The sequence below is a fragment of the Balaenoptera physalus genome (assembly GCF_965194825.1).
Source record: "Balaenoptera physalus genome assembly, chromosome: 6".
Lineage (NCBI taxonomy): Eukaryota > Metazoa > Chordata > Mammalia > Artiodactyla > Balaenopteridae > Balaenoptera > Balaenoptera physalus.
The window spans coordinates 107962474-107984560 of NC_138885.1; the positions used below are offsets into that span (position 1 = coordinate 107962474).

Below are 22087 nucleotides of genomic sequence, written 5' to 3' on the forward strand. Positions count from 1 at the left end.
GAGTGTTGTGACCTGGGGAGGCTGTTTGAAGTTCCTTGTGGTCACTAGTCTTCTTGCTGTGGGTCTTTGTTTTCTCATTCTGGCATGCACCTCCAACCTGGTCAGAACACAATCCCTGCTTTTGTAATTTGGCAGGCAGACTTGGAGGGATGCTTATTGCTGCCATAAGGAAAAAAACAGGGAGTATCCATTACCCACTCATAAGGATGTCCTAGTGCTCGGCTTTGGGGCATTATCTTTGTAGGCATATGAGCTGAGCACCAGGGAAAATCTGGTAGATATCCTCATTTCAACGCTTATTACGTGAAAAGCAATAGGAACAATAGTTACCCTTTTGGACATTGGAGTATGGTGAACTAGGATTTTTTTATATTATTAGATCTTTAAGTTAGTTCAGTAAGTAACTAAGAGAAGTTAAGTGGAAACCACTGGTTCCTCCATGTTCAGAGACAAGACAGAAGCAATTTGCCTCTTAGGCAATTGTGAAGATGCCCCTTTTGAGGCCCCTTGCTGCCTGTATACATGTGGGGTTATATCTATAGGATATTTTCCTGAACTGGGAACACTGATTCAAAGTGAGTAATTTTGGAAGGTATTGCCAAACTCTTCTCCATAGAAGTTGTGCCATTTTCCCTCCCACCACCAGTGCATGAGAGTGTCCATTTCCCCAAAGTGTTGTTGAACTTTTGGATTTCTGCCAATCTGACAGGTTAAAAATGCTATCTACTTTTCTTATGAACAAGGTCAAAACATCTTTTTTTATGCTGAAGGCTACTTTTTTTTCCTGTGAGATGTCTCTTTATGTCCCCTACGCATTTTTCTGTTGGGTTATTGATCTTCTCAATTTCTTCATATACTAGGGAGATTAGCCCTTTTTCTGTGATAAGAATTGCAAATATTTTTTCCAGTTAGTCGTTAGACTTTGTGGGTTGTTTTTGTTGTTGTTTTGTTTTGTTTTTTCCCCATGCAGAACTTTATTTTCACGTAGTTAAATTGGTCAACCTCTTATGGCTTCCAGATTTTGAGTCATAGTTAGAAACTCCTTCCCTACTGCAAGGTTATAAAGAAGTTTACCTGTATTATTTTCCTGGTGTTTTTATAGTTTCATATTTTACACATAGCTCTTATTACCTGTGTGGAGTTTCTCTTGGTACATGGTATGAAAGGTGGATACATCTTTTTTTCTAAGTGGCTACCCACTGGTCCCAGCAGCAATTATTTAAAAGCCCATGTTTACACTACTGATTTTAAGATGCTGCCTTTATCATATACTAAATTTCTGTGTATATTTGGGTTTATTCTAAACTTCCTGTGGTCAGTTGTGCTTTGATGGAGGAAAGAAATAGTATTGTGATGCTCAAAAGACATCCCAGCTGGAGGCAGTATTGCTGATACATATGTAACAAAGACACTAAGGAAAAGAGAGCTGCTGGTTGGTGGGTTGATTGGCTTTTAAGTGTTATGTAAGAGAGAAAACCAAGGAGAAACATGAGATTGCCTAAAGGATAGCCCCAAATCAGAAGTATATTGTTAACCAAGTCTGCAATGTATCACTTTCCATATACAGAACTGTTGAAATACTGCCAAGTCACCACAGGCTTACAAATACTCCAGCTGGTTGTGAATGCCACGTGTACCAGTGAACTGGAGCCTTCAGGAAGCTTACTAAACACAAGAAAATACTGGCGGGCAGTTATTATCTGTTCTGTTTCCCCACCCCGAGGCTAAAGAGGAAAACTGATAGAAGTTAGAGAACCTCCCAACCCAGTTGCAGAATGAGAGGTATTTTCTAGAGAAGGGCAATCTCAGAAGCTTTGCTTTAAGAATTTCCATTTTGAATGATCTTGGATCCTTCCCTCCCTCTCCAAGTATTTTTCCTTTGGGGAACAAAATTCAGAGGGGAGCTAACCTAACCCAGTGATGTTAATTTATTTCCCACCAACCTTTAGAAGCCACACAGTGAGCTCAGGAGGCAGGGTGGTCCCAGACTGGGCATTAGACCCCCTCAGGTGTTATCCTCCCTCATTTACTGAAGGCTTGCTGATCAGTGTGTATTCTCCTACCTGCAAATGGAAACATAGTCCCTGCTCCTTTACAGTGTCCTGACACTGACACTGAAGTCAGCTAGGGTAGAGGTGCTTTCTTTCATTCAGCAAGCCATGTGCTAGACAGCCTCTTTGAAGGGCAGAGGACTACATACAGAGATGAATAAAAGCAGGATCCTTGGCTTGAGGAACTTACAACCTGGTGGGGAAGGCAGATGCATTAATGAATAGTAAAGTATCACAGTAGAGGTTTGTAGAAAAGAATGGGAACCCCGAGGGGAGAGCAGCCAGCTACCCCCAGGCTATTGGAGATAGCGTTATAGAAGAGGTCATATCTGAGCAGCAGTAGAAGAGCGTTGCAGACCAAATGGCTGTATGACATGCTTTCAGTATACTCATAAAACTCAGAGACCTTGGAAAGCCTTTGGTTCCATCCTTCTGCCATCACTCAGAGAATTTGGATCCTCGGTTTTACTGGCATTGCTGGAAAATCTAGTCCTGTTCTTGCAGATCTGGGTTGAGACAGGGATGCCTTGTATCACTTGTCTATTTACACAGGAATGTATGGATTGGGAAAGCCTGAGATGTGGAGATTAGAACATGGAAGGAATGGCCTGGTTTTTACTTCCTTAGGCATTTTTCTGTAGTTTGGTGAGGGTGGATACATTTTGTCAAGGGTGAGCTCTTACGCAGGGTGGTGGTGATTTCATCCACGGCCATTCTAGAGCGAGAATCAAAAGTCGGACTTCCAATTCTCATGTCACACAGTCTCCTTTTCTCAGTGAACACTAAGACAGCTCAACTTCTTTAACACTGTTGTCTTCTCCCAAGAAGGGCTTAAATTTGGTCTAAAGTTCTCATTGATGAATTCTAAACAGTAACAGGGTCTAAGTTACCTCAGTGAAACAAGACTTGTGCAAAGGCTCAGACCCCAGAGAAAGCATAGTATTCATGAAACTGGAAGAAGTGGAGGTGGGGTGAGAGGAGGAATAAAAAATTGGTCAGCTCATAAGGGGCTTTGTGTGCAACGGTTAAATGAGTTAAGGCTTCAACTCGAAGTCTTTTTTTTTTTTGGCTGCGTTGGGGACTACTCTTCGTTGCGGTACGCAGGCTTCTCATTGTGGTGGGTTCTCTTGTTGCGGAACACGGGCTCTGGCACCGGGCTTCAGTAGTTGCAGCACTCGGGCTCAGTAGTTGCGGCACACGGGCCCTAGAGCACACGGGCTTCAGTAGTTGCGGCTCACGGGCTTAGTTGCTCCGCGGCATGTGGGATCTTCCTGGATCAGGGATTGAACCCATGTCCCCTGCATTGGCAGGCGGATTCTCAACCACTGCACCATCAGGGAAGTCCCCAGCTTGAAGTCTTAATCAAGGTAAAGCTTGGGTTCCATTCGCCCAGAAATTTTTTAGATTTCCTGAAAAATGTAACCTCTTTTCACGTTAAATCAAAAGAGACTAACAAGCAGTAGTCATTATCCTGAATGTAATCTGGTTCTCCCAGTGCTTTGCAATTTGTTGTCTGTTTAGTCTCAGAAGTAATTTTATCACCTGTGTTCTTCCAAAACAAGAGAAAGGCAAAAGGATTAACAGTGCTTTTCCACACTCATTGAAGATCGGACTTGTTAAGTACTTTGTGATCTCTCCTCTGAATCTGAAGTGCATTGATAGCAGCCAGCACTTGTAATATTTCACATTAGGTGTAGTTTATTTTTAGCCTCTGCTGGTCAGAGGGCTCAGAGGTCACACCCGTAGGGCACACCCTGGAGCGTAAGTTGCCATTCATCTCACACCAGATTCTCTTCTGGTTGCTTTTTGCTTCCTCCTGGCAGGAGTTCAAAGAAGGACGCAGAGCCAGCCACACAGCCCCACAGGTCCTCTTTAGCCACAGGGAACCTCCTCTGGAGCTGAAAGACACCGATGCCGCCGTGGGCGACAACATCGGCTACATTACCTTCGGTGAGCGGGGCGGGTGGCTGCGTTTGCGCACCTTGGTGGGTTCACAGCTGCAGTTGAAGTGGTTAAGGGGGGTGGGGGCGAAAGCAGGCATATCGATCATTCCTGTTGCCGCTGCCATGACTGTAGGAGGCGTGCCACGGGACACTAGTGCAGGTCGAGTGCTATTTTTATACAGTAATCATTTTCCGTTTTTCCCTGTTTTTCCTAAATCCTAAGGAAAAAAGTGTAGCCTGTGATATCAAGTGTGAGGAGTTAGGGCCATATAAGCATTGCTAAGCAGCTGGGTGGGAATACTGTGTCCTTTGGCGTTTCCTGGTTTTTTGCTTATTAGACCAGAGCGCCAGCCATGATTCACTTACTCCACCTTCCCCCTGAAAAAATTCACGTGCTCCCGTCTCACAGTTGCTTCAGCCGAGGGGGCTGGCTCATCGTTACAGCTGACGGTTTAGGATCGCAGCTTGTTCACCCACTGCCCCAGATGCCACTAAAATGTCCCCCTTTCTGGAGTTTTCTTTAATTCACCTCAGTGCTGAAGGTGCACCAGTTTATCGAAGATGAGCGAGTTGATTTACCAGGCTTCATTAAATCTAAGATACGTTGTTTTTTCATGTTCCTCTCTGAGTTTGGCACACAGCTCACAATTCGCAGCCTGCCACAGTTTAATTTGGCAGCATCTCTCTTTATGGTACCTAAACTGATGGTAAACTTACAGTCGTTAGCATCTCGGGACCTCTGCAATGTAGTTATCTCCTGGCCTGGTGCTCTTTTCTCTCAGGGCAAGCTGACACAGGGGTCCCACCCTTGCTTATGAGGCATTCCTTTTCATTTCAACAAACCTTTATACTCGAGGATTTTGCTTATGGTGAGACCACTGAGCAGAGTGGCTACAGAAGGTAGAGAGGACTCCAAGGAGCCAGCAGGAGAGGTGTGCGGGTCGGCCCAGGCGCAGGGCTGAGTGCCTGCCTGCACAGGGCTCCCGGGGGTTGGCGGCAGGAGGGGCTTTTCTCAGCCCCCAGCCGAAGCAGCTCCTCCTGCCCATCCTCAACAAGGGCGCTCAGATCCTTCTCCCTTCCTGTTTGGTTTTCACCACAGACTACGTGACCCTCTGTGGATCTAGTTTCTCTGAAGACTTACTCTGCTTCAGCACCAAGGACCGAGGACAGGCAGGCTTTGTTCTCTAATCCTGATTGCCCCACAGTCCGCCCAGGTAGCCAGCAGTGTCATCCTCCAAAGGGGCTGCTGAGCTGCAGAGGCAGGAGCTCGTAGGTGTGTGGCAGATGGCGTAGATTTCACAGTGCACAGCCAGAGAATCCAGACCCGGAATGAATGCCCGGGCCAAGCCCTTTCCCTGAGGAGCTCTGGTTTTCGACCATGATCGCCTCCATTGGCACTCACTGGCAGGTAACCCTGACAAAGCCCAGGCATAATGAGATGAGTGGACGGTCCTTAAGGAGGGAGAGATGGAGCTGACTGTAGGCTGCTGGTCTTCCCGCCCTTTGGCATTGGTGTTATTAGACCCTGACGCCTTGCCTGTCCCCCCCTCCCCGCCTAGTGCTGTTCCCTCGCCACACCAACGCCAGTGCTCGAGACAACACCATCAACCTGATCCACACGTTCCGGGACTACCTGCACTACCACATCAAGTGCTCAAAGGTGAGTGAGAGCAGCTGCAGCGCCTCAGTGTCCTGTGCTCTGGGTCATTCTCCCCGCCAGGGCTGATGCCATAGAAAGTCGTCTCTGTAGTCCAGGCTGTTGCTATGACCTCTTGTAGGTGGTTCTTGAGGCTTCAAGAAATCATGGCCTTTCTCCATCTCTCACTCACCCTTCCCCGTAGCAGAGAGGTGAATATATGCTTCCTTGCATGGCCCTGTGTCAACCCTAGGGTGGATGTTCCCAGACCTTCCTGATAATTTCTGCTGATTAGAGCAAAGCTGTCTTTCTAGAAGATGACTCTGCTTCAGTACCCATTGTGTTTGCCTCCAGGCCTATATTCACACACGTATGCGGGCAAAAACATCTGACTTCCTCAAGGTGCTGAACCGTGCACGCCCAGATGCTGAGAAAAAAGAAATGAAAACAATCACGTGAGTCGCACCGTCCTGCAGAAGGACCACCTTCCTCTCCTAAGCTCACCAAGAAGGAGGTAGCAGTGTCGGTGGCCCAGGTGTCTGGGCAGTAGCTGCATGTGAGGCAGACAGGGTTGGGCCTGTAGCTGCCCAGCAGACTAAAGATGGGACACACAGGTTTTCGCTTCTCAGTGGGTTTCCTTGTTTCTACATCTTTATGAGCGAGGAGAGTGGCAGCTAGGATAAAACACAGAGGGACCTTTTTACTGACATCAGCTGTGTTCTCTTTGGGCCTGAGTTGAGGGGCCAGTCTTGTCCTTCTCAGGGTCTTCTTGGAGAAATGAAGTAATTTGCTTAAGGACATTTAGTTGAGTAAATAGGCCTGGAACCACCCCGAGTGTTCTTTTTCCTGGTCCACTTCGCGGCAGGAATTTTACATGGAGAGGAAGTTACCTTTATCAGGGATGGAGATGATGAGAGCCCTAAATGGTGTGAAGCTCTGCATGCAGGAGGCCAGCATGGTCTCAGGCCTGGGGATTTGGGTCTGTGCCAGGTGCCAGATCTTGGGTCCCCCTCTGGTGAAGTTTAGGCAGTCCTGTTCTCCAGATAGGGTAATAAGTGCTGATCTGCTGTCTTTTGTGCCCACTGAATTAAAAATCTTGAGGTGAACTAAGCCTACCCACAACCCTCACAGCCAGTGCACTTGCCAACACCCCATAATCTTGGGGGTAACCTTCAGTAGGTATGGTGTGCCTAGGGGTTCAGGCTCCTTCCCCTGGCCTCTTCTACCAAGCTAGTTTCTGCTGCCATTCAACAGGATGAGAGAGGTGTCTGACTCTTGGTTGCCTGCGCAGAGGGTTTTTAATCTCAGACATTTATACAGAACAAGTTCAGTCACCCCTGCCTTCTTTAGGCTTTAGAGGCTGCCTGTCTCTCGTTAGGAAATTGGTACCAAAGGCCTTTCTCTGTAATAGCTCCGCCCACTGCCCAGAGCCAGCGGAGTGTTCAGGCCACAGCTCAATCCTCTGCTTAGAGAGAGCTGTCCACGTGTCATGGCAGTATCATTCCTTCTACTGTGGCATAGCCACAGATGCCAGCTTCGTGGCATACCCTAAAATAGGCAGGTTCTGCTATGATCAGAAGCCAGCCATCAGCACCCCACAGAACTCTGCCTGAATTGAATACACATGAGCTTTTTATTGGGGAATGGATAACAAAATATTTTAGTTTCATTTTGGGTTGGATGAGACGTTCAGGGCAGGAAAGTTTTAGCCCCTGTATTTTTGCCTCAGTTTCCCATAGTTCTCAGCTCTAGCTTCCAGGCTGCTTTACCAAATGCGCACCCCCTATCTTTGGGAACCAGCCTGTTCCCAAAGTTGGCTATTCTGGGGAAAAACTGGGTGGAACAGGACACCCCAGCTCAGGAACCTTAAGTCAGGCAAGTGTTCTGTGGCTGAGTGTAGTCACCACATGACAGCACGAAGCGCCTTTAACCGTGGAAGTTTGGAGGGCTGCTTCTTTGAACGTCCTGCCCCCATGGTGAAAGATTTAAGGAACTGCTGTCTGCTAGCCCGAAAAGGTATAAACTGTGTAGGAGGACCCTAAATTCTTTACTCGGAAGAGGGTTGAGCCCAGTCTGAAATGCAAATAGGTCTAGGCCACCCAGAAATTGTGGGCAGGTGATTCTCCTGTCTAACTTGGTACATTTACTGTCCTCGTGGGCTTATTAGCACAGGTATTACTTGGTTCCCCGAGGTATTCAATAGGGAGGAAGAGCTGATGAGACATTTCTGTGAAAGCTGGACCTTAGCCCATGCCTGGAATTCCTACATACCTCTGCCTGAGGAACCTTACCACCTCGTGTTTGCTGTCTCTTCCGGGACCCCATTCCTAGCCCAGAGCATGGGGTGGACGGAAAGGTGAACAGAAACCAGCCTTCACACTTACTCTCTGCTTTTGAAGGGGGAAGACGTTTTCATCCCGCTAACTCTTGGGAACAGGAAGAGGAAGCGACTGGCAACTGAAGGCTGGAACACTTGCTACCGGATAATCGTAGCTTTTAATGTTGCACCTCTTCAGGTTCTTAAGGGATTCTCCGTTTTGGTTCCATTTTGTACACGTTTGGAAAATAATCTGCAAAAACGAGCTGTGCTTGCAAGGACTTCATGGTTCCCAAGAATTAAAAAAAAAAGGAAAAAAAAAGAATTCCACTTGATCAACTTAATTCCTTTTCTTAATCTTCCCTCCCTCACTCCCCTTCCCCTCCCCCTCTTTTCCAAGCTGTTTTGCTTTGCAGTATGTTACTGGTAATGAGTTGCAGGATAATGCAATCTTAACTTGTTTTCTCCTAAGTATTTGAGTTCAGAACTCCTGTATCTAAAGAAACACGGTTGGGGTCATTAATAAAGAAAATCTTTCTATCTTACACGAGAATTCACTGGGTTTCTGGACTGTGAGTCCAAACGAGAGGAGGAGGGATGAAGGGCGCACCAGTACTGCCCTTGAACCTGCAAACCTGCACTGGAAAAGCTTAGGTTCGGGAGCCCCCCCCACCCCCCGCCAGCCTCCCTGTAGAGGAGAGAATGGCTCACTGGTAAGCTCTTAGTTGGCATTTCTGAGTAAACTTAAACATGCTCACTGTAAAGCTTGGTTACTACGTCTGTCCATCTGTGGCCAAGAAGCTCGCAGGACAGTAACAGGCACTTTATAATGTGTTTTCTGGTGAAGTCTTTTATCTTGAATAATGTATAACGTTTCCCCAAACGTGTTTCATGGTGTGTGTGGTTCTGCAGGTCATTGTGGGTCTAATGCAAACAACTGGGCACAGTTTCTTTGTCGCACAAGAGCCAATAGCCTGGCACTCCACAAAACTCACTGTGGGAGATGCTTACCTAATAAACAGGACAGAGCCTAGCGAGGTAGCCTGCTGTCCCCACTGATCCCTAAAATACAATTGGTTCAGAAAGTTTGGTAAAGAAAAGAACTTTAGGGGCACCTGAAATGGTCTAAGGGTGACCCTAATGGTTTCTACCTTCTTGCTTCCCCTTTTAACTTGTCTCCATCAAGTTCAGTGTGTTTCAAACTGGTTTGAGACTGTTAATGAATTGCGAAATGTCCTGACGTTTTTATTTCCTAAACTATTGTGAGATAATTGTACATTCACTGCAGTTGTAAGAAATAGTACAGAAATTCTGTAGTACAGTATCACAGCCAGGAAGTTGACATTGACACAGTCCCAGCCTTGCTCAGATTTCACCAGTTTTGCATACACTCATTTGTGTGTGTGCGTGTGTGTGTGTTGTGTTTTCCGTGCATTTTTTTTCATGTGTGACTTCATCAACGTTTTTAAAAAATAGAATAGTATATATATACTAATCAGAATGCGTCACTCCTGTTAAGGGTAAGTACTGATTTTGAAATACATTTTAATTATAGACATGTTGACTAGATTGTAAAAATGTCTTTTTACTGTGGGTCATGGTCAGATTTAAAAGCAACAGGTCATTTAGTCATCCTGGCTTCGTTTTACTCAGGATCAGTTACGTTCCCATCCCCTCAACAAATATGTGCCCCGGAGAGTGCTGTCCCCTTGGTGGGGCTGACCATGACTTTCAGTGGAGAGAGTCCACCGCATCGAGTCTTCCCAGTGTTTTCCTGGGATGTGGCGCCTCATCACCTACTTCTGGTGGATGGAAAACTGGGCTAAACTAGATCTATTGAGAGATGGTGACATAGATGTGTTCTGTACCCCAGGAGCTATTGAAGGGGTTTGCAAGGGTAATTTTGGCCAGAAGTTGTTTTTGCTGTCCTGCTGACTTTAGAACATAACTCCTTAGTAAGTTGGAACTCACTGTATTTTGCCAATAATGGGGATCAGATTTCTGAAAAGTGCTGTAAATGGCAAAACCAAAGTTGCTTAGAAAATATGGAGTTAGGAGAAAAGGAGGCATTAAATATTTTTTAATAAACCCTAAGGAATTGTCTTAAGTCCAAGACTTTGTCAGCATAAAAACCCATGCTGGTGAAAACCCCTCTCCAGACTTGCTCCTTTGTCTTCATCTATTTCCAGGGCACACTTAACTCTTTCTCAAGGACCCTCCGTCCCCTTTGTGGACAAAGGTGCACTGTAACTTCAGCCAAAGCCCATAGAATTGTAGGAGGAGGGAGGTCTCAAGCTGAGGGTCAGCATGCTGAGAGGATGTGGGCGTCGAAAAACGAGATCTAGTCTCCATTGCTGCTGATTTGCAGCCTTACCCTAAAGGTCCATACCTGGGAGGTATAGATGAGCTGGGATATAAGCTGGAGAGGTGGAAACAGTGTTTAAGACAGACCTGGGTTTGAATCCATGTTCCACCACTTAATAGCTATGTGACTGCGTAAATTTCTTAATCTGAGCCCCAATGGCCTCATCTTTGGTTGGACATGACACCACCTATTTCACAGGGCTCTTAAAAGGAATAGAGAACAGAAAATAAGTGCCTATCACATTGTAGGCATTTATAATGTCTATAATTATCATTGATAACACCGTCTAATAAATCTTAGTTACATTCTTGTACTCTTAAGAGGATCAGAGTGGCAGGACTGCTGAGAAGCCAAGTCCAGCATAAACCAAGGTCATTCTGCCTTGGGGTTTTTCAGGTCCTCACCAAAAATGGTGATATTTTTCACTGTTTGGTGGCCCTCAAACTGCAGCGTGGGGTGAGAAGGGTGTTGGTGGGAATCTCCAAGTCTGGATAAAGTGCGACCTGGGCAAGCTAAGAACCAGGAGCTTGATGGAAAAGCAAATAAGACTGTAACAGGAAGTGGAGGTGTGGAACCGGAGACGTGAAGTTGAAGCCAGGAAGAGGAAGTAATGCCAGCTGCTGCGTCAGCCCTTCAACCCAGAGCTGATACTTGACAGTTACCATTTCAGTTCCCTTCAGTCTCATTCGAAGTAGGCCTGATGGACCCTCGTCCCAGCAGCTACAGAGGCCTAAGACCAAAGCCTGGGTCGGCTCGGGGGGCTATTTTGAGTTCAAGCAATGCTGCCCCCTTCTGGGGATTGCTAAAAGCACTGCAATTTGTGTGACTCCAAGGGAGACTTGAAGAATCTGTCGTTTAGGCCTGACAGGAAGGACCAGAGTTTCCTCTGCCCATATAGCTGACTTTAAAGTCTTCCTGAAGCCAGGATCCTGGCCAGACTTGGTCACAGGACTGTCCCCAGAGCCCTTCAGAGGCTCCCAAGGGCCCCTCTGCTGTAGCCTATGGGGAGCCACCCAGTGCCCCTTTGCCTCTGTTCACCCAGGCGGTGAGTACCCGCAGCCCTCACCACCCAGTGCCAGACACCCAGGGTCGACAGACAAACTTGCAGGAGAATGGGGTGCACGAAGGAGACCCAGGTGGATCTCCTGTCACAGTCCAGATTGGGCACCGTGATACAGGCTCTACCTGAGAGAACAGGGACTGAGGTGGGGAACTCTAGGGCCCACAGTTCCGCTGGATGGAGCATCTGAAAACTGCCTGCACCAGAGCCCTCCTGTGGGCGAAGGAGAGAAGGCTGGGATAAGTCAGTCCCAGGGACTGATGGAACAGAGAGGAACTAGATCCAATAAGGAGGAAACAGGGCTGAGCTGAGGACAGAACCCAGGCTCCCCGGCTCCGGCTCCCGAACTTGTTCTTTACACGTCATCCCACACACACTGTTTAGACAGAGTAGCGAAGAAGAAACACAGACATCCTGGATCCTGCAGGGAGGAGGCCAGGGCTGGGAACAGAAGGAGGTCTGTTTATTCCTGGCAATCCAATATCGGAGGGGGCCCACTCCCACTTCTGTCAAGGCCCCAGGCTGAACTCTCCCAGAGCCTCTGACTTCTGCACCACCAGATACCACAGGGCTGAGAGCCGTCCACTGGAACGCATCCTCCTCCCACGCACCAGCTCCCTTGAGGCTGGGTGCTTTCCTCTTCCCAGTTTTTGTCCCAGCAGAGGTCCTTCTCTCCAGGACTCCTGACTGCTGTGCAGGGTTGGCAGAGCTAGACCTCTCAGGCCTCCAGCCCTTCAGGCCCAGGTCTACCCGAGAAAGCACAGAAGACCCCTTGCTCCGTCTACAAGGAGGTTTTTCCTAATGTCTAAACTCCAGCTTTCTTGCTGCAGTTTTAGCCTGTTCCCTCCCATTCAGGCCTCAAGAGAGTATAACTGCTTCTCTCCCTCACCCCAAAGCCTCACTTGACACAAGCTGGAAATTGGGACTTCCTAGCCTTGAACTTGCCCTTCCTCTCACTCTACCTAGTTTCTTGTGTTTCCCTGTGGAGTGAAAGTGTCATTTCCCTCTTGCTTTTCACAGGCTCTCTATCAGCCTTTCTCAATGGAATTCTCAGAGGGGACAGGTGGCTGGAGGGAAGGGACGTGCAGAGAAGGCCAGAAATCCCTTTCATTGAGTGCTTCTGTGCCGAGCACTGACCCAAGTCCTTATCACACATTTTCTTTTTTTTTTTTTGGCTGCACTGCGCAGCATGCAGTATCCCAACGGCGAGGGATCCAACCTGTGCCCCCTGCAGTGGAAGCGCAGAGTCTTAACCACTAGACTGCCAAAGTCCCCCACACATTTTCTCATATAGTCTCACAATAGGTGAATACAATATGAGCCCTATTTTGCAGATGAGGAAATTAAGGTAAGAGAACTTTAATAATTTACTCAAGTTTACACAGCCAAAAAGATAGGATCCAAAAAGGATTCTGAGATTTAAGCCCAGGCTTTCGGATTCCAGCACTGGCTCATGCCTCTTAGTCATCATGGAGGAGGGAAGAAGGGAATCACTTGTTGAGAACCCTCCCCCGTTAGGTGTCAGGTACTGGGATGTATGCAGTTACATGTTATCCCATGGTATTCCCCACAACAACACTGACAGGTGGTTTTCCTTGTTTCCATTTTACAGGTGAGAAAATTGAGGCCCAGAGGTAGCTTGCCCCAAGTCACACCCCCAGAGCTATTTGTGCCTCATAGCCCAGAACGTGACTCACAAAGTAGTTGAGAAAAGTGTGGAATGACCCCAGATTCTGGAAGGCAAGCCTGGCTTTATAAGCTGAAATTCCCTACCAGGTGATAGGAAGGGTGGGCAGTGAAGATTCTCATATTCCAAACATCCCCCCCCACCACCACCACCATCAGACACACACCACTATGCGGACTGGCAGAATTACAGAGGTGAACGCGCTGTCGGCTGGCCACTCCAGGGGTTTAAGGCTCATAAAATGTAAATATATGAGCTGGGAAGTGGGGAAGGTAGACTAAATCATTATTGTTCACTAGCTGGAATGCATTTCTCAGATTAGCTAAGCAGTAGCAGGCCAGAGGGCTCCAAGCTGGGTGACCTGCCTTCTTGATGGCAAGCTATGGCCAGTGGCTGGAGAGGGGGCCACTGGTACAGGAGGGTAAGGAGGGGGCACTGGAGAAAGGGGAGGAAGGCCTCCCAGTACTGCAGCTCAGGGTGTGCCAGGTCCCACCCCCCAGAGGCGGGGCCAGGCTGATCCCCGCCAGCCTCAGCTCCATCCTTCCAGGAACCCAGGCGAGGGCAGAGCCAGGGCAGTGGAGAGCCAGGGCCCTGCTGTCCCCGCACAGTGGAGGTACCATGCCCTCACCGGTCAGGACACCAGACATCGCCAGAAGCCCTGCAGTGCTGGCTGCGGCAACTCCCTGACACTCAGAGGAAAGCCCAGGCTGGGGGAGCAACACCTGTCCCCCACAGCCATGTGAGTAGCTACCCCCCTCTCCCCCTTCCCCAGCCGGCCCCCGGGGCCACACCTGGAGACCTCGGCCCCAGATCCTGCAGAGGCCATTGCACCCAGCCCGAGCCACCAGAGCCTCCGGGTTGTGCGGGTCACACAGCCAGCATACCCATAAGACTGCTGGGAAGTCGCCCCGGCGGCTGACCCTGCCTTTCTCGCTGCTCTGTCGGAGGTAGGGTGGGAGACTCACTCCAGCGAAGAGCTGGGAGCTCCAGCCCATGACTCCAGAGTCCAGTTTTGAAGTAACGGACTCTGAGGTCTCCTGGGGTTTAATAAAGTTGACAGTGCAGAGATGAAGGGGAACAGAAACTGGAGGGCCGCTGGAGAGGCAAAGATGTTCCCAGCGGACGGCACTGGGGGAGGTTGAGGAAGAAGAAACAGAAGCTGAGGGTAAAGGGGTGCAGCAGCTTGGGGGACCTGAGGGGAGCTGGGGGTAGAAGGCGCAACATCTCCTGCGCTCAGGGTGGCCATGAGGCCCTCTGATCCTCTGACCCAGGGGAGGGGGCAAGTAGGAATCCTTTCCTTCTTGACTTTAATCCTAGCAACAGCGGCTGCTCCCCTTGACAGAAGCAGGAGTTCCCACAGGGCCCAGGACCCCTCCCCTGTCCCCCATCCCTATGATGTGGCAGTGGGGACAGGGCATGGGAGGACTGGGACAGGTCAGAGCCACAGAGAGGCCAGGCCCTGCCCAGCGGCTCCTCCTCCCTCTCTGGGCTCGCTTCAGCCCTCTGCCGCTGGCATCTGCACATTCACTGCCAACCCTCCCCGCTCCCAGCAACTCCTCCCCTCCTCCAGTTCCCAGGAAAGGCCCTGTTGCTAGAGTGGTAGGGACGCGTCAAGTTTATGGGCTGGAAGTCCTACCCGGAGGCTGCTCACTGAGGTGTAACTGGTGACAAGGCGGATGGAGGGGAGGTGCAAGGGACCGGGCAACCCCTTGCTGCCACCCATTGCCCTGGCCTCGTCACTAACTCAGTGAGCCCTGCCTCAGGGTGACTTCTGCCCCTACCTCCACCCCGAATCCTTAGCAACCTACCACCTCTTAATGCTCGGGTGCCGACCAGCCTGCGAGCATCTGAAGACAGGGACCGCCCTCCTTCGTTTAGCACCCACCCCGAGTCCCTTGTCCCGGCTCTGGCCCCAGCCCGAAGGAGGCCATCACCTGTTGACTGGCCAGAGGACCACTACACACCAGCCAGACCCTATCCTATCCTTTCAGCTAATTTGTTAGAGGCCTCACCTGGTGGAGGCAGGGATGGTCAAAATGCTTTGGGGATGGGTGGGTCCACTTTTCAGCCTAAACAGAGGCATAAACACAGCTGCCCAGAGAGGACCAGACAGATAACAGAAATGGGCGAAGGGCTGGGTGGGGACTGTGGGAGCTGTCTGAAGGCAGCCGCCACTCGACTCCAGCTGGCTGCTACCCTACAGGCAGGACCTGATTTTTTTTTAAGCCAAAAATATGAATGTTTATGTAAATTTTAATTGGCAATTCATTGGGGGAAAAATGTGTATCAGCAAGCAGGATATGGCCCACAGTCTGTTGGTCTGCAACCTCTGGATTAATGTGCAGCCTTGCCGGGAAGACAGTGACCTGCAGCCCCACCCTAACTCCCGTCGCCCCATCTTCCATCTAGGCATGCCCGCCGCTGCTCCAGGCCTCCCCCGTCCCCAGGCCCAAGATGACACCCAACAGCACCAGGGAGATGCCCAGCCCCATTCCCGCAGGGGCCCTGGGGCTCTACCTGGCCCTGGCAAGCCTCATCGTCGCTGCCAACATGTTCCTGGCGCTGGGCATCGCCAGGGACCACCGCCTGCGCAGCCCACCCGCTGGCTGCTTCTTCCTGAGCCTGCTGCTGGCCGGGCTGCTCACCGGGCTGGCGCTGCCCGCGCTGCCAGGCCTGTGGAACCAGAGCCGCCGGGGCTACTGGTCCTGCCTCTTCCTCTACTTGGCTCCCAATTTCTCCTTCCTCTCCCTGCTTGCCAACCTCCTGCTGGTGCACGGGGAGCGCTACATGGCAGTGCTGCGGCCTCTGCGGCCCCGCGGGAGCACCCGGATGGCCCTGCTCCTCACCTGGGCTGGCCCCCTGCTCTTTGCCAGCCTGCCTGCCCTGGGCTGGAACCACTGGGCCCCTGGGGCCAACTGCAGCTCCCAGGCTGTCTTCCCAGCCCCCTACCTCTACCTCGAAGTCTATGGGCTCCTGCTGCCCGCCGTGGGCGCTGCCGCCCTCCTCTCGGTCCGCGTGCTGGCCACCGCCCGCCGTCAGCTGCAGGACATCCGCCGGCTGGAGCGGGCCGTGTGCCGCGGCGCGCCCTCGGCCCTGGCCCGCGCCCTCACCTGGCGGCAGGCCAGGGCACAGGCTGGAGCCACGTTGCTCTTCGGGCTGTGCTGGGGGCCCTACGTGGCCACCCTGCTCCTCTCCGTCCTGGCCTATGAGCAGCGCCCGCCGCTGGGGCCTGGAACTCTGCTGTCCCTCATCTCCCTGGGCAGCGCCAGTGCGGCGGCCGTGCCCGTGGCCATGGGGCTGGGTGATCAGCGCTACACGGCCCCCTGGAGGGCGGCCGCCCAGAGGTGGCTCCAGGTGCTGCGGGGAAGACCCCAGGGCAGTCCTGGACCCAGCCCCGCCTACCACACCAGCAACCAAAGCAGCATGGACCTCGACTTGAACTAGAGGAAGGGCCTCTGCTCGTTCCTACTAGAAGCATCCATCCATCTTGGCCACCAAGCCCATCTCCACTTATCCCCACACCTCTGGATCAGAGACCCTGCCCCTCTATGACCCCACCCTGACTGAATAAAGCTCCCCTGGCTCCCAGCTTATGGTTATCTCATTCCGTATCTTAGCAAGGGAGGGACAGGTGAGCAGCTGCAGAAAGAACCTAGAGGATCCAGGGAGACTCCAGTTCCAGACAGGCAGGCAGCTGTAGCTGAGGCTGCTGCTGCCTGAGGGGCGAGCTGAGGCACCTTGAGACCCAGCAGGTGTGGCAGGGAGCCTCACCCTGACACGCCCCCCACCGGTTCCTCCTCATGTCCGGCCACCACAAAATCCACACAGACATGTCTCTGGGAAGTATATTTTATTTACATTTTTAAAATCTGTTAACTAATATCTCTTCCTCCTTTCCACCCCCAGAGACTTGGGAAGGGAAAGAACGGGAACTTCAAAGACCTACTCCCCACATACAAATACACACCCCCATGGCTCACACCAGCAAAGGAAGTGAAAGAGAAAGAGGTCTGAACCTCCCTCTGAAGGGCCTGCCAGGTCTGGGCGAGGACTACGAGGGACAGGGCGGGAAGGAGGGGCCCAAGAGGTGGGTCTCTTAAGAGAAGAAAGGGACAGAGAGGGGGCAAGTCAGTCTGAAGTGGTTGGAAAGTGAGTCCGAGGCCCGTCCCCTCCTCTTCCCTCCTACCCTACCGCCTCTGCTGATGGGGGTCTCTCTGTGCCCCCTCCACACCAGACACAAAACAGAGGCTGCAGCCATTAGCGGTCAGGCCTCTGGACACAAAATACTTTTGCTTTGTGGTCTCCTGACGTGGTCACCACCAGGGAGGCATCTCTGTGGACAGAAGACCCAGCTGGGAGGGACTGGAAGACCTCAGGCCCACCCCAGGCCCACCACCCAGGGGCCCTCTGGGGGCCTCCTCCAGCTCATCCTCAACTCCAGACCCCTAGTGCCTGGCGCTGGGCCGACCCACACCCAGTGAACACGCCTGAAGCCAGCAACCAGCAAGGGGATCAGAGGAGAGCTGCCCGCATGGGGGAAGGGGGTCCCAGCCCCTGCGCCCGGGGGATGAGATGTGAGGCCACACCGTCAACAGAAGACGACTCCCGCAGGCCTGCCAGCACTCCTGCCTCACAGGCAGGCCCAGGCCTTGGGGCCCAGCTGCCCTTGGGCATCGCCCCCTGCACCCTAAAGACCCTGTGACCCCCCCCATGTGCTATTCCCACCTTCCAAATACACAGAGACCCCAGCCCTTGCCCAATTCACTCACTTGCTGAGAGCAAAGTCCAGGATCTCGGCCGTGTGGCCCCGGTAGTCAGTAAGGAGGCGGCCGGTCCGAGCGTCCCAGAGGCGCACAATGCCGTCCAGGCTGCAAGTGTAAACCACGGCGGTGCCCGCCTCCCACAGCAGCTGCACGATGCCCGACTGCAGCAGGGTACGGCAGAAGCGGCGTGCGGTCAGGGGCGGGAGAGCCGACAGGCATCTGCTCCCAACTCTCAAGGAAGGAGGGAGGGACCATGGGCCATAGGGAAGGACCAGACAGGAGCCAGGTATGGGGCAGACGCTCCCAGAGACCTGGGATTCCCATGGCCATGGCCATGGCTCCAGGCTGCCTGTACCTGGTGCTGACACTGGTGCCTGAGGGTCTGCGTAGACAGGTCATAGATGGCCAAGGTCCCATCCAGGTAGCCGACAGCTGCCAGAGGCATCCTGGGCAGAGGAGAGTATCACGACAGCTCGTGGAGGGACCTGGACTCGGGGCCCTTTGGTCCTCCCTGATCCCCCAGCCCAGGCCCCCTCCCCCAAGCCCCCTGCTCTTGTGTCAGGCTGAGGCCCCGCTCACACTCACACACTGCAAAAGCCCAAGGACTCCACGGAGTTGGACTCGCTCTCCTCCCCTTCTCCCAGATTGGGCTGGGAGGCCACGGTCTCGGGTCTGAAAACGCCCACCACCTATGAGCCAGGGGAGAGGATCAGAGAAGAGCCTGGAAACATGGTCCTCTATTAAGAGAAGAAAGGCAGTGGGGCAAGGAGGCTGGGTGAAGAATAAGAGAGGAAGGGGAGGAGACACAGAAAGTGGAGGGCCCCAGAGCCAGACTCCAGGTCCCACTCACCTTGCCGGTGGTGGCACTGACCAGCTTGGCCTGGCAGTCCACAGAGCCAGTTAGGATCAGGCTGCCATCCTGGTTGGTGGCAACACAGGTCAGAGGGCCTTGGTGACCCTCGGTCCCTAGAATGAAGTAGAGGAATAAGTCGGATTTCATCCTGTCCCAGGTCTCAGCCCCTGCCCCACAAAGGCCTAGGTTAACACTTTCCCCACCTCAGATACCTTTTAGTACATGGATGGAGTTTCCCTGCTTCAGGTCCCAAACCCGGATGGTGCCATCTTCATAGCCGACCACAGCTCGCTTCCCTAAAGGGCCAGAGATGGAGATGAAGAGAGAAGAACAGATAGCACACTCAGACATATCAGCAGGGGACGGAGGGGATGGGGGCAAGGAAGTGAGGGAACACACAGTGCCCCAGGGAAGACCCGGTTCCGGATGGAAAGGGGGAGCTATCTGCTCTGGGGCCTGGGAGGTCAGTGCTCCCGAGAGCAGGCCTCAGAGTTTGCTGGCGGTGGCCCAGGAGGGAGCCAGGAAGACGCGTAACCCTGGTCCCCACCTCTCTGCACTCAGGAAAGCTGCTCTCACCATCAGGGAGGACTCGGCCACAGGTGGCTGGGCAGTTGGGGCCCTGGAAGGTCTTGCAGTCACCATTCGGGACCTTCCACATCCAGGTGTTGCCGTCAGCCGTGCCCGCCAGTAGGACAGGTGCCCGAGAGTGCCACTCCATCCACTGGGCAGAGACAAAGGCTCAACAGGGAGGCCCCTCACCCCATCTCACCTAGGAGTCTGCCCCATGAGCTCTGCCAAGCTTTCCCCACTTCTGAGTCAGCAGGGACATCCCAGGGAATGGGCCTAGACATTCATGCTGTACTCTGGGAGTGTACTGGCTCAGAGCTGGCTTGGTCTGCTCAAGGCGGCACGGACCCCCAAGGTCTCACCCCTCCCCCGGCCCTCAGAGTTGAATCCCACTCTGATGATCTCACCTCCAGATCTCCTGCTTCAAAAGACCAGACCTCCTCCTTGGTGTCCACCTGCCACACTTTTAAGAGGCCACTCATGTCCCCTGTGGCCACTAGGGTAGAGTCGTGGCTGAAACCAGCACAAGTCACAGAGTCTTTATGGCCTGCAAAGAAGAGTGGGCAGAAAGAGAAGAGAACATCAGGGTACCTGGTGCTGGGGACACAGGACCCAGGTATCTGGCCCCCAGAAAGGACCAGCTGGGAAAAAAAAGGATGGGTCCCAGCAGAACAGGTAACCAAACTCAGAGCTGCTCCAGGAGCCAACATCCCCATGTCTCCCCAGGGGAGACACCGCTGGCCCCCCACTCAACCCAGGCCTATGTCTTCCCCATTCTGTCCGCTCCACATCTCTGTCTGAAATACTCACAGCCTCCTTCCTGCCCCAATTCTCCTTCACTAGTGTCACCTCCTCCCAGGCCTTTCCCTGACTCCCTCAGCCAATCAGTGCCTTCCTCTCCCATGCCCACAACAGACCATGATATTCTTTGGAGCCCTCAGGCCAAGTATAGAGCTGGCAAAACGGGAGTCAATAAATGGCTATTGGATGCACAACCACTGCAGGCCAGCCCCCTAAGACCTCAAAAGGGGCAGGACCTCACCCAGGCCCGCTCACCTGCACACTCAAAGAGCAGTTCCCCATCGCTGAGCCTCCACACAAAGGCTTTGTCATCTTCGCCCCCTGTCACTGCCAAGGTGTTGGTCTTGGGGTCCAGGCTCACACAAAACACAGATGCTGTCCCAAGAGATACTCCATGAGTAAGGAGACGGGGCTCCCACCTAGGGTTCTGTCCTTCGGGACCTTTGGGAAGCCCACCCCCTTCCACCCAAAGTAACACGTCTTTCCTCCTGGAAAAGAAGGGTGCATCCAAGTTCTTCTAAGTTTCAAGCATCAGGTTGTTGGAGAAATCCCTCCCCAAGCTTGCCGAACTCTAAGTCCTTCTCCAGGACAGATCCCCCTTCGGTGCTGTTCCCTTCACCACCCCACACTGATGCCCTGGACAAGAGCAAGGTACACGTGCAGCGCTTACAGTTCTCAGCATGGGATGCCACCAGTCTGGGGTCTGAGTGAGGAAAGTGTCATGTTACTGGTTCCTTATTAAGAGCTAATATTTAAGAGGATTATCTAAAACATGCTCCAAAAGGTACTATTACCTGTAATTCACAATAAAGGAACTTTTACCAACGACAACTTTTTAAAAGTAAACTAAAACCCACAGACATTAATAAAGATCATAAACAGACGAGTAGCTGGGATAGGATTTGAACCCAACTGACTCCAGGAGCCAAGCTCTCCTCCATTCCATCATACTGCCCCCCTACCTGTGAGCTCCTCCAGGGCAAGGCCAGCATTTTCCCACCGCTGTGTCCCTCATAATGCTCCCGACACAGCAGATGGCTGATGCTCAAATGCCCACCTGGATTGAGTTTACGATGGATCTCCTCAGAGACCTACCCGAGTGCAATGCAAAGGTGACCTCGCTATCGTCTGGGCCTTCCATGCTGCCGACCACCCCTTCCTGGGGCTCCAGAACCCAGCCCTCCTCATTGCCCTCTTCTTCTTCCTCTTCCTCAAAGTCCACATCTTCCATCTCCTGGGCCAGATCGTCTGCTTTGGGGAGAGGGTTAAAAGATGGGGTTCGGCAGGCGGTAAGAGGGATGGGAAGTGCGGGGAGGCTGGGGTGGTCGTGTGGCAAGAGGGTAAGGTGAGGTCAGACAGAAGGGGTGAAGCGGCAGTGGGAGGCGGCAGGGAGGAGGGGGCGTGTGACGAAGGACAGGAGAGGTCTGAGGACCTGGGGTTGGCAAGGGACCGTGTGGTAAGGGAGGAGCGAGGGAATGATGGGAAGGGGGTGTGTGAGGGGAAGGGCCAGGGGAGGCGTCAGAGGAACCCCCACCCCGGCCAGGCCTGAGAACTAAGTGTAGGGTTGGGGGAGAGGGGAAGGGCGAAGGAGGTCCGTAGGAATGACCGGTGGGGTGGCGGGTGGCGGGTGGTGGGGTGGGGGTGGGGTGGGGTGGGGAGGGGGTGAAGCAGGGGTCAAAGGCCAGGGGTGAGCGCCTCCTGTCCCGTGGCCTGAGGATCGGCAGCTCTCACCCGGGTCCGGCGGACCGGGATCCAGTTCTACCACCTCGATAATCTCTTCATCACCATGGAAGCTTAGGGTCTCCAGTGGAGGGGTGTCAGCGGTGGCCCCGCTTTCCGATTCGGACTCCATGCGGCGCAAGCGGCGAACCCACTTCTCTGGGCCCAAACGCCTCCCAGAGTCAGCCCTGCGCGACGACGCGGAACTGGAGCCCCTCCTCTCGGGAGGAAGTAGGCGTAGGCGACTCCCCGGCAGGGAGAGCGACGGCCTCTCGACCAATAGCGAAGGGGGTGGGCTGGCTTAACCACCAATCACAGGGCAGAG

The 22087-nt window shown here is 52.6% G+C and overlaps 3 protein-coding genes across 7 annotated transcripts in view; 2 read left to right on the plus strand and 1 right to left on the minus strand.

Annotated features, from left to right (window-relative positions):
• ARPC2 (actin related protein 2/3 complex subunit 2) overlaps positions 1–8492 on the plus strand; it is a 29561-nt gene extending 21069 nt beyond the window's left edge. For 2 of the 3 annotated variants that reach the window (XM_082467454.1, XM_082467455.1), the window contains exons 8-11: positions 3839–4001; positions 5554–5654; positions 5985–6085; positions 8030–8492. In XM_082467454.1, coding sequence (XP_082323580.1) covers positions 3839–4001; positions 5554–5654; positions 5985–6085; positions 8030–8054 — 390 coding nt within the window. In that variant the 3' untranslated portion in view covers positions 8055–8492. The remainder of the gene's footprint in view (positions 1–3838; positions 4002–5553; positions 5655–5984; positions 6086–8029) is intronic. The other variant, XM_082467456.1, reaches the window with a different exon arrangement.
• A 136-nt stretch (positions 8493–8628) lies between these two features.
• GPBAR1 (G protein-coupled bile acid receptor 1) lies at positions 8629–16647 on the plus strand. 2 transcript variants are annotated; one of them, XM_082467451.1, is made up of 3 exons: positions 8629–12720; positions 12985–13798; positions 15469–16647. In XM_082467451.1, exon 3 carries the CDS (start codon positions 15514–15516, stop codon positions 16501–16503), a length of 990 nt encoding a protein of 329 aa, XP_082323577.1. In that variant the 5' UTR covers positions 8629–12720; positions 12985–13798; positions 15469–15513; the 3' UTR covers positions 16504–16647. The 2 variants fall into 2 exon arrangements, with proteins under 2 accessions (XP_082323577.1, XP_082323576.1); XM_082467450.1 differs by having other exon boundaries at positions 8629–13798.
• A 247-nt stretch (positions 16648–16894) lies between these two features.
• Positions 16895–21981, minus strand: AAMP (angio associated migratory cell protein). Of its 2 annotated transcripts, none has more exons than XM_082467442.1 (11): positions 21775–21981; positions 21139–21294; positions 20299–20418; positions 19650–19789; positions 19252–19396; positions 18888–18971; positions 18673–18788; positions 18408–18511; positions 18178–18268; positions 17829–17983; positions 16895–17392 (listed from the first exon to the last, which is right to left on the minus strand). In XM_082467442.1, exons 1-11 carry the CDS (start codon positions 21893–21895, stop codon positions 17317–17319), a joined length of 1308 nt encoding a protein of 435 aa, XP_082323568.1. In that variant the 5' UTR covers positions 21896–21981; the 3' UTR covers positions 16895–17316. The 2 variants fall into 2 exon arrangements, with proteins under 2 accessions (XP_082323568.1, XP_082323569.1); XM_082467443.1 differs by having other exon boundaries at positions 21139–21291; positions 21775–21980.
• Positions 21982–22087: the final 106 nt, after the last annotated feature.

Excerpts from the sequence above, each read along its gene's own strand:
- GPBAR1 (XM_082467450.1), top strand. The coding sequence starts at position 15,514 with ATGACACCCAACAGCACCAGGGAGATGCCCAGCCCCATTCCCGCAGGG.
- AAMP (XM_082467442.1), bottom strand. The coding sequence starts at position 21,895 with ATGGAGTCCGAATCGGAAAGCGGGGCCACCGCTGACACCCCTCCACTG. Across the intron at positions 21,295-21,774 it reads TCCCGGTCCGCCGGACCCGG|CAGACGATCTGGCCCAGGAG; the intron begins GTGAGAGCTGCC and ends CTCTCCCCAAAG. Across the intron at positions 17,393-17,828 it reads CTGGACTTTGCTCTCAGCAA|AGATGCCTCCCTGGTGGTGA; the intron begins GTGAGTGAATTG and ends TTCTGTCCACAG.